The following is a 13,031-nucleotide window of genomic DNA, read 5'->3' on the forward strand; positions in this document are numbered from 1 at the left end:
TCATCCTCCTTTCCAGCACAGCTAATTAGCTAAGCACAGAGCTGCCACCTTCTAGAGTGACAAGGCGGCGACCACCGGGGGCTCCTTGGCCATAGCCAGTGACCCTTGTTCCTTGTATGACCCTGTGTGTCCAGGCTGGTTGGAGACGTGTCGCCCAGCCCAGAGTGTGTCCTCTGCTAGGATTTATTGTAAATGAATGCTGGATTGCTCTCCCTGCCTCCCTCCTCCCTTCTTCTTTCTCACTGTACTTCGTTTGGTGGCCTTGAGGTAATTCTCCAGCTTTTCCTTGTGGCAGGGGGACCTTTAAACAGCTCAGCCTAAGAGCAGGTATTTGGGATGCTGTGCTCATGTGGCAGGTGCAACACGTGAAAACATTTGCCTGTGTAAGCTGGTGTGATTTGCAGCAGCAGGCAGCTGCCCAGATGTGCCCTTGAAGCATCTTCAGCTTCTGTCTTGGTTCTTTTGTTCTCACGCTCGCCTGGGCTGCTTTTACTTAGAGACTTCACCATCCAAACCATCCCTTCTTTATTTGGTAACAGGTTTGGGATGACGTTGGGGGATTGATGGGGAGGGTGGCAGGGCACGAGCGGGCACGTCTTGTGGGGCTGGAGCTGAGGCTGTAATGGCATTATCACAGGGAATCCAGTGGTTGGGGGCTGAAGGCAGTTTGACTCTCCGGGCAGGAAGGAGACGCCAGCGCTTGTGTCGGTGCCGGGTGTGATGTTCAGAGATGCCTCCTCCACTCCTCTGATCCCCAAATCTGATCACGCCTCTCGGCGCAGTCGGTTTAATTAAACTCAGAGGAATTCTGCACGTTGTGCTGCGAGATTAACATTTTTGTTGAATTAGAAACACAGGGTAATAATAGTTGTCCCGGGCCTCCCCCAGCACACACACACACACATGTGCACACATGTTCACGGCCGCTCCCTGCCAGCCGGGGGGGGGCTGTGCCCTCCCAGCACTAATTGGTTCACGAAATTACAGAGGGAATCGATAATGATGTCACCAGCAGCCAATGAGGCTCCAGCTCCCCGGCTCCTTGGCAACACCCCCCCGCCTGGTTAAACAGCAGAAGGGAAGAGGAGACCTTAAAAGCCTGGCTGGAAGCTGTGCAAAGGCAAAGCAATTCCCAGGGCTCGCTCCTGGGGGCTGGGGTTCTGCAGCGCGGGAGCTGCGGGAGCAGATGCTGCTTGGAGCCCAAGCCTGGGTTTGGTTCAGTCCCTCGTTAAACATCGTTATGTTTCTAATTATTCTAAGCAGGGTCCTGGGTCAGAGGTGCTTCAGATGGGGCAGGATCACTGCACCTTCATACAGCTCTTAAGTGTGTCCATACTAGGTGTTACTTTAGGAGTTATAAAATGGCTCTTGTTTGTGTTTGTGGTCAGATCCCTTTGATTTATGAGGAGAGGTGTGGCTAATCCATTTCACTCCCCAGTGAGTCACAATAGATCCTTTATAACTCTCCTACAACGGTCAGAGGAGGGAAACAATGCACATTTTTAAACACACAATTGAGGCATTTAAACCCCTTTTTTCCCTGCAGTAGCCGAGCACTGCTAAGAACAGAATTATGTCAAGAGTTTCTTGGCCTTGGGTGTCAGAGCACTGCACAAACCTTGAGCTGCCTTCACGATTTCAGAGATTTTTAGAAGCTGAGTGTGAGGCACAGCAGTGTGGAGTAGCTCTTACCCAGATAGGGTGTGTTTGGAGCTCGCATGGAGCAGTGCAGGGATCTGGTGGTTCTGCTCTGCACCCCCATGGGCCAGGGGATTTCTCTCTTGTTCTGCCCTCCCAGGGTTCACACGTAGTCGTCTGGCCCCATTCCCCCTGGTACCTGTGGTGCCAGCAGTGGGGAGTGAGCTCTCGTGTTTGCAGTTGGCAGGGCTGTTTCCCCACCAAGGCGAGAGTTTCCAGCCCCTCTCTGCTGCTGCTGTGAGAGCTCCCGTTGGTTTCAGTGGGGGGCTGATTGGGATGTTGCTTTTTAGAAGATCCCACCTTTTTTAATTCCTCTGTTATTTCCCTTCTGTTCCCTCACCTGCTTTTGGGATGGATTCAACGCCACAGATTCCCAAGGCAGTGATTCCTCAGCACGCCTCATTTGACATGATGAAGAATCCCTACAAAGTCTCACCCTGGTGCTGGCATCCTCCTTCCGAGCTGCCCACCCCCAGAGACTGATTTTCGGGGGGGGGGAGACCCCAGCCTGTTCCTGAGCTGTGTCAGCCAGCATAAGACAACTCTCTTCCCTGTGAGTTAGGAGGTCGTGACCAAGATTATGGGGGAGGTGCTGGGTTTTGTCTTAGTTATCACCAATTAGTCAGCATGGGTTAGGATTGGCCTCCTCACCCTCATTAGCGAAGGCAAAGGCAAGATGGAGAGGAGGCAGGGAGCTCAGTGGAGCCTGTCTTCTGGGTGCTGGTGCCACGGCCTCCTCCTCGTAGGGCAGCAGCACTGGGGATTAATAAATCTAAAAATCACACCCTGTCTGACAGCACTGGGCATGTTGTTGTTCTGTGTGTCCCCTCTGGTAACTGCAGCTGGATGGTGTTTCCTTCTCCTTCCTCTCCTAGTTGCCACTTCTTTTTACAGAGTCACTTTTGTTCTTTCTCCCGTGGAGTTTTTGTGCTCTGGGGGCTGGAGGAGGGAGATGAACCCCTCTGGAGTGTGCAGGGACCTCGGCCGTGTGTGCACAGCTTCCCTGGGAGAACAAAGGACTGCGAGTCCCTGACTGGCCAAGGGAGTCAGCACAGGACCTGGAGAAACTCAAATTACTCTTCCCATGCCCCAGAGGGTTTTAATGGATTGCAGTTAAATTCCGAATCTTCTTGCGGGACGTTAGAATAGTCCCAGAAAATGGACAAGCTGGTAAATTTTCCTGTATAATGTGTTTTCACAAACCATTTATGGACCATTTCCTGCAGCCTTGTTTTAAATTGCATTGCACAGAGCACTGGGCAGCAAGTCTGCCTGAAGCTTGAAGATCTCTGTCAGCTGCTCTGCCTCTGCTACGTCTTTAACCCTTCTCCCTTTCTTCTCTGCCTCCAGAGGACCAGTTACCTCCTGGCTTCCCCAACATTGATATGGGGCCCCAGCTGAAGGTGGTGGAGAGGACACGAACAGCCACGATGCTCTGTGCAGCCAGTGGGAACCCAGACCCAGAAATCACTTGGTTTAAAGATTTCCTGCCTGTCGACCCCAGTGCCAGCAATGGGAGAATAAAGCAGCTGAGATCAGGTAAGGTCTCCGTGTGAGACTGGAGGAACTGAGACCCAGGTAGAGACATGAAGAGCCAGCTCAGAGGTTTCTGAAGCAGAAGGGTGGGCTGATGGGCGTGGGCACCACTGATGTGGATTGGGGCATTGGCTTTTCTTTGGTTTTGGACTGATGTTCTTACTCAGGGAGTGGTTGGAGGATCTTCCCCTCCAGCCCATCCTCCTGCCTTGCCCTGTTGCCTAGTTGACATAAAGGGAATCACAGCAGGGAGGCTGGTTCCTGTCCAGGAGCTGCAGTAACTAGTTCACTGGATAGTGGTGCTCTTCCAGCCCAGGGGGAACTGGGGACTGGATGGGAGCTGAAAGTTTCTTCCCCAGACCAAGAACTGGGTAAGGAAGAGAGAAAACCACTACAGCAGACGTGACATTTTAGGCCACATGCATCTGGAGTAGGGTCCCCAGCTCAGACAGCTTCTGACTGTCAGAACATGGTCCCGTTGGTGGAAATGGAGCCTTTCAAAGCTGGCACTGAGGAGCAGCTCTTGCAGGATCTCTCTGGCATCCAGTCCCTGCAGCCATCGCTGGAGAGCAGTTGTGAGTTCTGGAGTGACCCTGGTGCTCAGTGGCACTGCCCAGAGTGGGTCTCCAGGAGCAGATGTACCCCAGCACCGTGGCTCCTGTCGCTTTTCCGTCTTTCCCCATCTGCTTGTCCATCTGTCTCTTTTGTTTGGTTTCTGTTTGTTGTTCAGTGTGTGTGTCAACGTGACATCTCTTAATAGTCACAGCTCAGGAACTGTTTTTATACTTGTTAAATCTGCCAGTTCACTCTGTGTGTGTGCATGCAAGGAGGGCACAGGTATATTTATTTTTGAGTGCTACTGATAAGCACTCCCATGTCTCAACTTAAAAATTCCCCTGATTTCTCTCTGATAGCTGCAAGTATGAAACAAGCTTTCAAAATTTTACCTTTTGACAAAAAGTAACCTGAGAAATAATCCTTTTCCAATACTCCTTGGACTGACCCAGCCCAGAGGAAACACATCTGCATGGTTGGACCCACCAAGCACTAGTGTCACTTCAGCTACTCAGGACAATCCTGAGTAGATGGAGCATTTTCTGGAGTCTCTTTTGGCTGAAGAACAGTGCTCTTGTATCAGAGGGGAAGCAAAAGCTTTCCTGAAGCAACTGAGGTTGCTCTGTTCTTATTAGACATTTTACAAGTCAAGTGGTAGCCAACTGCTGCCCAGGCTCTGAACAGCTCAGTTGTGACCACTGTAAAGCTGGATCTGAACATCAGAGAATGGAACCACCTGGTTTTTCCTTTGCCTCGTTTGGCAAACATTCTATATAAAGATTTTGAGTTCCATGGGCCACCAGTGGAGAAGATTCAGTGTAGTTCCAGTTGAGTGTTGCTTTCTGCACCTGCATAATGCATCATCATTCAGTGAAGCAAACGTACAAGCAGATACTTAAACTGCTTTGTTGAATTAGAATGGATTGTTGGATCCTGCAAACACAGATGAGATTGACCTCCCTGTTTTATCAGAGCAGCTGAGGCAAATGCAAATTAAAAAAATCACTCAGCATAAATAATGAGAGGTAAACTAGAATTATATCATGCTCTGTGCCCATGATCTGAAGTGTGAGTAATGCACGGGCAGATTATTTTTAATACATTTATCATCTTGCTAGAATGCCTTTACACTCTTTAACTTGGTTTGATCTGGTGTTCTCCTTAAAGCCACCCGCGTGCTGCATTTTTATTCCAGTGAATTGGTTTGCCTCAGAGTGAACTCTTGGCCTTTCTGATAGATCAGAAGATACCTGCTGAGAGTTAATCTCATTTACAGCTGCTTTGAATGAGTAAACTGGTGAAACCCTGAAGCATCCCCCTTGTCCTTAGGGATGGAAACCTGTTGCTTGTGTGAAAGGGAGTGAGGATTCCTGGGCAGTCAGGACTTTGGAGTTCTCTTGCATCCACTTCTGTGGCCTTTCAGAACTTGCACGTTGTGTGATGGAAAGGCCTGTGAAGGTGCAGAACATATTGCTGTTGGGGTCATCTGTACTGTGTTAGCATTTTGGTCATGGAAAGGAGTTATTTAAGCCCAGGGAGGAGCAGGTTCAGGTGTTGCTTGTCACCTGGGTGTGATGTGCAAGGCGATGCCTGTTGGAGCTCTGAGGACACGAGTGCTGCTCCAGTCAGAACTTCATTTAATCCATTTATCCTTCCAGAAAACAAACGTTGCTGCTGGAAGTGGGCCAGCAGCACCCCTTAGGGCACCAGATGCTTCAGGACACTGCTGATGAGCTTCAGTGTCTTTCACCCACAGGTCATCCACGGGACTCCAGCCCAGCTTCTGGGGGATTAACAATCACACCCAGCTCACGGGTGTGTGAGGAGCCCTCTGGAACAGGGGTGCAGGGAGGAGGAGTGACCCTGGGGCTGAACCACAGCCCCACTGCTGCACTGTGTGCTGACAGATGGAGCTAGGGGCCAGTGCCTGTGTTGTCTCTGAACACCTACCTGTGCCTTGCTCCCTGCTGGAGACTGGGCCAGGCTGAGAGAGCAGCAGGGTGGGACAGGCAGCAGGTCCTGCCCTGCAGATGAACTCCTCAGCAGAGGAGCTCGTGCTGCTTCGTCACGGAGGGTGTTCAGAGCTGAATTTATAGCAATGTATGAGTTAGTGGCAAACATGCAAATTAGCTCATTAAAAGGTACAAGAGAAATGTCATCCGCAGAGCTCTGTGAAATTGGGCAGCTCTGTCCAGATTTGGGTCTAATTTGTATGAAAACTCAGTGTTTGACTGGCTCTATAAATGGACCTCTGAGACCACGGCCATTATATTCACATCATCCCAGGGACCCATTTGTGTTATGGGTCTTCAGTACAGCTGAGAAGCAGGTGATATGTCATTAACCACCGTGGCTTTTCTCTCTGCAGTATCTCTTCTCCTTTCCACCTCCAGAAAAACTTTCCAAGCAACTGGAAATCTTTTAATCCTTGGGGGTTTGGACTGCATGAAAAGCTGAATTGTCAGTCAGAGGAGAATGGGAAGAGCCTGGTTTTAGGCTCCTGCTTCCCTTAGACATGCACGAACACCTCAGCCTTAGAGACCCAGGTTGTCTGAGAGTTTAAGTGGTCTCAGTGGTGGAAGAGAAGCTGGTGTTTCTGCTAGACCCTGGTGCAAGTGGTCTCAGGATGTTTAAAGCAGAAGCCAGTGTCCTTTGCTCAGCCGTGCCATCTAGGGGGGGATGGTGGGAGGCAGCCACCTTCTTACCTCAGAGAAACACTAAAACCTTTTGTGTCTTGTGTGTGTCTTCTGTTTGCTAAATAACTGGCTATAACAAACTTCTTTTCTTTTTTTTTCCCCCCACTTTTTTTAACATTCAGAGACCTTTGGTAAGTTTGTTTAATTACAAACCAAAAAGTCATACCAAAAAACCCCCAAACCTGCTAATGTCCAGATTTGTAACCCTTGCCCTTTAAACTAATACCTTTGTAACAGCTTCTTGAGAGGCATGCTCTGCATTTCTTCTACTAACTCTTTCAGTAGGGATATTCTGCCCTCTTAATGAATCTCTGCAGGGGTATTGCAGGCTACAAAAAGAATAATAACCATCCTAATTAATATATCTGTATAAAGAGATAACAGTTAAATATGAACCTCTAAACATTGGATAGATTTTTTTTTTGTATCTTAGCAACAGTTGTCCTGGAATTCCCCAATTACACAATAGCTTGTACCCTGGAACTGTGATAATTGTGTTCACACCTGCAGGAGGTCTTGGAGCTTCACATCTAACAGGTTTATTGGCATTTGCAGAAGGGAGAGGTGGGGGAGCAGCATTTTTAGATGGAAGCTGTAAATCACAGGTCATCAGCTGTGGGAAAGGGCTGAGTGAAGGAAGAGCCCCCCCCTTGCTCTGGCTCATCCCTGCCCCTGGAGAAGGCAGGAGCCTGTCTGCAGAGCTCACGTCACTTCTCCTCCCTGTGCCAAGTCCCCTTTTGTTACTGGGGATGCAGCTGTCAGCCAGGATCTGGCATTCTAAAACTGCACAAGACCCTTGATGATTGCTTGCTTGTTTGGAAGAGCAAGCTCCCTCCAGCCCTGGGGAGAGGAGCAGAGCACACATGTTCTCACACGTGGCCTGACAGAAGGTGGGGATGTGTTTGCTGTCATTTCCATGGCAATGGTGACTGTCCTCCTCTCCCTGTTTTCAAGGCTTGGAGAATCCGTGGGCAGCTTGGCACGGGGGAAGTCAGAGGAAGGGGTGGTGGAAGAGCAGATCCCCTCTCTGCAGCCAAGGGGGACACCTGCACGTGGTGTTCTGCTTGGCATCACCTTGGTCCTTTGGGATCCAGAGGCAAGTCCTTAAAGCTGCCTTTTGCCTCTGCTGCTGCACGTTAGGCTGGCCATCTGGGCTCATGCAGCCTCAAAATTTGCCCTAAATAGGCAGATCTCCAGATCCTGGCAGGCTGTGGCAGGCAATAGGAGTAGTTTGCACGTGGCATCTCCAAGCCAGCTTTTCACTCAGAAAGTCAGCATCCAGTGGGAGTTCTTCCTCCTGTAGTTTTCCTGCAGAGCTGGTGCCCTCCCTCTGCCCTGGACAGTGGTTAGCCTCCTGCTCCTGCACTGTTAGGACACCAGGCAAGCCAGCTCCTGAGAGCAGGTGCCTCCCCCACAGCTCCTTACCAAACCTTACACGACTTTTCAGAGTTCTTCAGAACAATTTCTCTATTTCACATCCTCTTCTAGCACCATCCTGCTGCCCCTGTATTGAATATGAAGCTGGTTAGATGTGAAACTCCAACAGTGAAAATCTACCATCTGTGTCCCTGCGACCACTCAAACTGCTGTTCTTCCCTCCCAAGTTATTTGGTCTCATTCGGATTCAGATTCCATCCCCTCCACCCCTGGTGTGGGGCATCTTGCAAAACAAGTTTTGCCCCTCACCTCTGTGTCCCGGGTGCCCGAGTTAGAAGGACCACGGGGTGTTGCTTGGCTTGCTCCCCAAGAGCACTGTCTCCAGGACAGCCTGTCTGCAGGAGCTGCTCTCAGCCTATCTCCAGGGGCAATGCTGGTGCTTAGAGGGGACAGGGAATAACCAACCCACGAGGACACGAGAAGGTGCTGCTGCTGTTGTCTCTGTGCTTCCATAGCTCTAACTTCAGCGTGTTTCTCCTGCCAATTAGAGGGGCCCTTTGCAGGAAACTGCCAGGCTTAGCTAAGGCCACAGAAGCTTCATAGCAGTGGGTGATGTTGGGGTCTCTTCCCCTCCTCTGCCCTCTTCCCATTAGCCCCGTTGCAGATTTGTGCCACAGATGGCAGATTTTCACTCCAGTTCTGAGACAGAAGGATGTATCAGAGGCTGTTTTTGTTTCCACTGAACTGATCTGTAACCCTTTGCTGCTTAGTCTCTCTCTTGCTCGCTTTTTGAAACCTTCCTGCTGTCTCCTGTGTGGAGATCTGCCCAAGTACACGCTCCCCCCACCTCTTTCTCTTTCAAGCTCTGTCTCTCCAACCTTTGTCCTGATAGCTAACCAGCCTGCTTTATTAACCTTAGCTAGTTCCTAACCCTAACTAGATGCTAACTTTTCTCTAGCAAATAACCTCACCTCTTAACTAGAAACTGAGTATAACTAGAATCTAATATCCTAACACTGTAATTCCTCTCCTCCCTCACCTCCTTTGAAGAATAAAGGTGAACTGTAACCAGTATCTATGTATTTTTACCTTCGATCCTGAAAATGGGGGATTGAACCGCAGCTCAAGACGGATGAGCAGGGCTGAAGGGTGAGGAGGGAAGGGGTTTTCTGGTGGTTAAGGCAGAAGATGGGCACGCAGGAGGCTTTGACTCCTCTTCTTCCCTCTGCCACAGACTTCCCTCCGTGACCTTGGGCAAGTTGCTTCACCTCTGCCTCAGTTTCCCCATCTGTAAAGCGGGGGTGATGACACTGCTGTGCCTGCCCAGGGGAGAGGAGAGGGTGCAAGGCTGGTATTTGCCATGCAGTGTGCTCCAGGAGCCCTGGCTGGGCAGTGCAGAATGGCAGCAGCTACCACTGCATGCTCTTGCATTTCCCCTAGTGAGAGGCAGTGCTGGGAGTGCGGAATCTGCCCTGTTCTCAGGATTGGGGTAAAAACCAACCAACTAAACCCCCTTCTTTGATGAGCTGTGTGACAAGTGTGAATGGCACTGTGAGCAAAAGGACCTGCCGTGTTTTCAAAGGAAGATGGTTGCACCCTCAGGAGGTCAAACCCAGTGATTTTACCATTGCCTGTGGCACAATTCACCAGCCACAACGTCCCTTCCTCCCCTCTGTGAGACCTGCCAGGGCAGAAGACTTAGGTCAGGCACTTAGAGACAACTGCAGGGGGGCTGAATAAAAATAACCTGGGGGAGATGCAGTCAGCAGGTGAGTGTAGCAGGACCCCTCTGTCCCCATCCAGCCCCCTCCTGCACAGGCATTAGGGAAGCTTCCAGAGCAGTTGGGGAGTTGTAGCCCTTTCACTGTACAGTAGCGTGGCCTTCTTCAGCACAGAGTGTCTGCCTTCAGTCCCTGTGCAGAGCCACTGGAGGTTCTGGTAAGAACTTGCACTGGGTTCCGTGCACATCTGTACCAGTAGCTAAAGTTTGGAACTGAGGATTTACTGGCAAAGCTGGGATCAGACCTGCAGCCCTTAATGTGGTGCAGGGAACCTGGATGTCCCTTTCCCTGCCTGGGCTGTCATGGCCATAATGCCAACCCTTGTCCCCAGGAGTGATGAAGGTAAATGCAGGTTCTGCCAGCAGCAAACAGTACACTAGCTGAGAGCTTGAAGATTTTCTTTGCACCCCTTAGCACCAAAATGGAGCCAGTCTGAAGACTTCTCAGGCCAAATGCTCTGTAAAGATCCCTCTGAATTGGACTGAAAAAAGGCCATCCCACCTTAAGTACCCATTAGGAGCCCTCTTCACTCTGTCCCTATAATTTAAGAAGTAGAGCAGAAAGTTTCCTACTGGGAACTGTCTTCCTTGACTCAGGTCCTTTTCCCACAGGCAGTCAGGTGTTTGGGGTTTTCCAGTCTGTTCACTTCTGTTCTTTGTTTCCTTTGCAGAAGGTACACCGATCCGAGGTAAGACACCCCAGCTCACTCACTCACCCACTCTCCAAACACTTCTCTCCACTCAGTTCCTGTTTCATTGACCTGTGCTCAATACAGATTCTCTCTGTTGTTGTTGTTGTTATGTTTTCTTGTCCTGCTTCACCTCTCAGTATTTCTTTTACTATACCTGTCTTTTATTTTATATATGGTTATAATGTCCTTTTTTGTTTGCTGGGTGCACTTGGTAATACTGATACTGTTATTGTAATCACATCTCAGGCTGTGCTGCCTCAGATTTATGGCAGAGTTTTAAGAGCTAATCTCTCCAGGAGTGAAGGACTGAAGTTTATCTTGAGTATTAAACGCTATCAAAGCTTGATAAATACTTAGGACCTTCTCTTGGTTGGTGCAAGGTGCTCCAATCCTTTGCTCAGTCAGATCTTCAGCACTCGCCATCTCAGCGTACTCAGTTGTTTGGCTTCAGAGCCTTCTTCCCCTTCCTCCCCACTCTCTCACCCGTAGGTTTCTCTGGGAAAGACACTCAAGGTAAGTAGCTTCTGCTCTCTTTAGTGGAGGCAAAAAGATCCTAGACCTCAAGTTGTCACTGAAAGTCAAAAAACCATTGGAACACTCTGCTTTGGTTTTGCCTCCACCAGCAGATGTAAAAGTCCATAATTCTCTGCTGGTAGAAGCAACAGGAGATGCAACCCACAGATTCCTCCACGTGAACAGAAATTTCTAGGAGAGCTCACTGACCAGTGAAGCTTTCTGCTCGAGCTGTAGCTCCCTGTGAAATCTGCTCAGTTGGTGTCTCATTGTGGAGCTGCTGTTTGGTTTCTAACTCCTGCTATGCTGGAATACCCACAGATTCTTCTGAAATGAAATCCCTTTGGTTTAGTGGCTGGGGTGGGGGTTTTGTTGTTCTTTAATTCTCTCTATTCTGCCTTTGGGAGCTACCAGGCCCAGCGGATGCTGGCAAGAGTCTCACTGTCACACCCTGTCCCTCTCACAAATACTCTCACAGCCTCACATCTTCCCACACAGCATCTTCTCACCCGTGCACACACAGGAACACGAGCTCCGTGTCCTCCTCCTGTCACCACGCTGGTTTTCCCTTCCTGAAGAGGCTGGGTCTGCAACCAGCAATGATATCATTTGCACTTTTCTCACTTAAGATTTTATCAATAATATTATGTCGAGCTGGAATTGTTTGGTTTTCTTACTTAGTTGTTTTTTTTTTTTTCCCAGAGATGGGAGTTAAGAGTCTTGCTGCGTGTGAGCTCTGTCCATATCTGTAGTATAATCATGTACTCCTAATACATAAAACATTTGATAGCCTATTGAATTATTTATATAGTATGTGTTTTAACTGGAGTTTTGCAGGGATGAAGGCTTCTGAGGTAAATGAGGCAATTTTCTCCCATGTAGTTACATGCTGTATATCTCTGCATGTTTGCTTACAGAGGTGTTTAGTATGGGCACTGCGTATATTCTTGTAGGCTGCAGTAATGCCCAGGTTAAAGAAAAACCTTAATCCTTTTGGCCCAGTTGGTGTAAACCACACAGCCAATTTTGAAGTTCCAATGCAGTACTTCCAGGGTTCTCCTTTGGGAATCATCCACTATCAGTAATGTGCTTTTCACACTGGCTCTTATCTCCTGTAGCCTCCCTGTGAATCGGGTATTTAGGCACCAAACAAAGGCAGCAGTGATAAAAAGGCTCCAGGGATCTCAGGCGGTGGGTGCCAGAGCCCTGCGCTCTCGGATGGAGCAAGGGGAAGTCAGCTGCCTGCTGATGGATTCCTGGGGGTCCCAGTAATGTGGGTTATTGGAGCTGATTCCCCGAGTCGTGGTGCAGAACGCCTGCATTGCAGGAGCCACAAAAGCGGCTCCTTCGCTGATTGTCAGTACAGGGAGTGACACTTAGTGTAGGGAGGGGGGTTGAATTTTCTTTGCCAGTTGGGTCCATGTCTGGCTGTAACACTGAGCCCAGGCAGGAGCTGGTGTGAGCCCAGTCAGGAGTTGGTGTGAGCCCAGTCAGGAGCTGGTGTCAGCCTAGGCAAGAGCTGGTGTGAGCCCAGGCAGGAGCTGGTGTGAGCCCAGTCAGGAGTTGGTGTGAGCCCAGTCAGGAGCTGGTGTCAGCCTAGGCAAGAGCTGGTGTGAGCCCAGGCAGGAGCTGGTGTGAGCCCAGTCAGGAGTTGGTGTGAGCCCAGTCAGGAGCTGGTGTCAGCCTAGGCAAGAGCTGGTGTGAGCCCAGGCAGGAGCTGGTGTGAGCCCAGTCAGGAGTTGGTGTGAGCCCAGTCAGGAGCTGGTGTCAGCCTAGGCAAGAGCTGGTGTGAGCCCAGGCAGGAGCTGGTGTGAGCCCAGTCAGGAGTTGGTGTGAGCCCAGTCAGGAGCTGGTGTCAGCCTAGGCAAGAGCTGGTGTGAGCCCAGGCAGGAGCTGTAGCCGGCAGCATCCTTCCCCGAAGGGAAGGAGAAAGCACAACGCTGACTCTCTTGCTCCCTCTTGAAACAAAATGGTGATGCCGGTGTCTCCGCTGCCGTCTTCTTCTCCCCTGCAGGTGGCCTGCAGATCGAGAGCAGCGAGGAGACGGACCAGGGGAAGTACGAGTGCGTGGCCAGCAACAGCGCGGGCGTGCGCTACTCCTCCCCCGCTAACCTTTACGTCAGAGGTAGGGAGCGCGTCGGCGCGCAGCGCTGGCCAAGGGCCCCCAGCCCACGGCCCCCCCGG

General features: G+C 50.3%; 1 protein-coding gene across 1 annotated transcript in view; it reads left to right on the plus strand.

Moving 5' to 3' along the window:
- Nucleotides 1–12,972, plus strand: part of LOC103768852 (receptor-type tyrosine-protein phosphatase S-like) — a gene marked incomplete at both ends in the record, with an annotated part of 18,904 nt that extends 5,932 nt beyond the window's left edge. Inside the window, 4 exons of the mRNA XM_008936009.1 lie at nt 3,049–3,237; nt 10,314–10,331; nt 10,824–10,847; nt 12,862–12,972. Of these exons, the coding sequence (XP_008934257.1) occupies nt 3,049–3,237; nt 10,314–10,331; nt 10,824–10,847; nt 12,862–12,972 (342 nt within the window). The remainder of the gene's footprint in view (nt 1–3,048; nt 3,238–10,313; nt 10,332–10,823; nt 10,848–12,861) is intronic.
- Nucleotides 12,973–13,031: the final 59 nt, after the last annotated feature.

This window comes from Merops nubicus, unplaced genomic scaffold (assembly GCF_000691845.1).
Source record: "Merops nubicus isolate BGI_N331 unplaced genomic scaffold, ASM69184v1 scaffold482, whole genome shotgun sequence".
Taxonomy (NCBI): domain Eukaryota; kingdom Metazoa; phylum Chordata; class Aves; order Coraciiformes; family Meropidae; genus Merops; species Merops nubicus.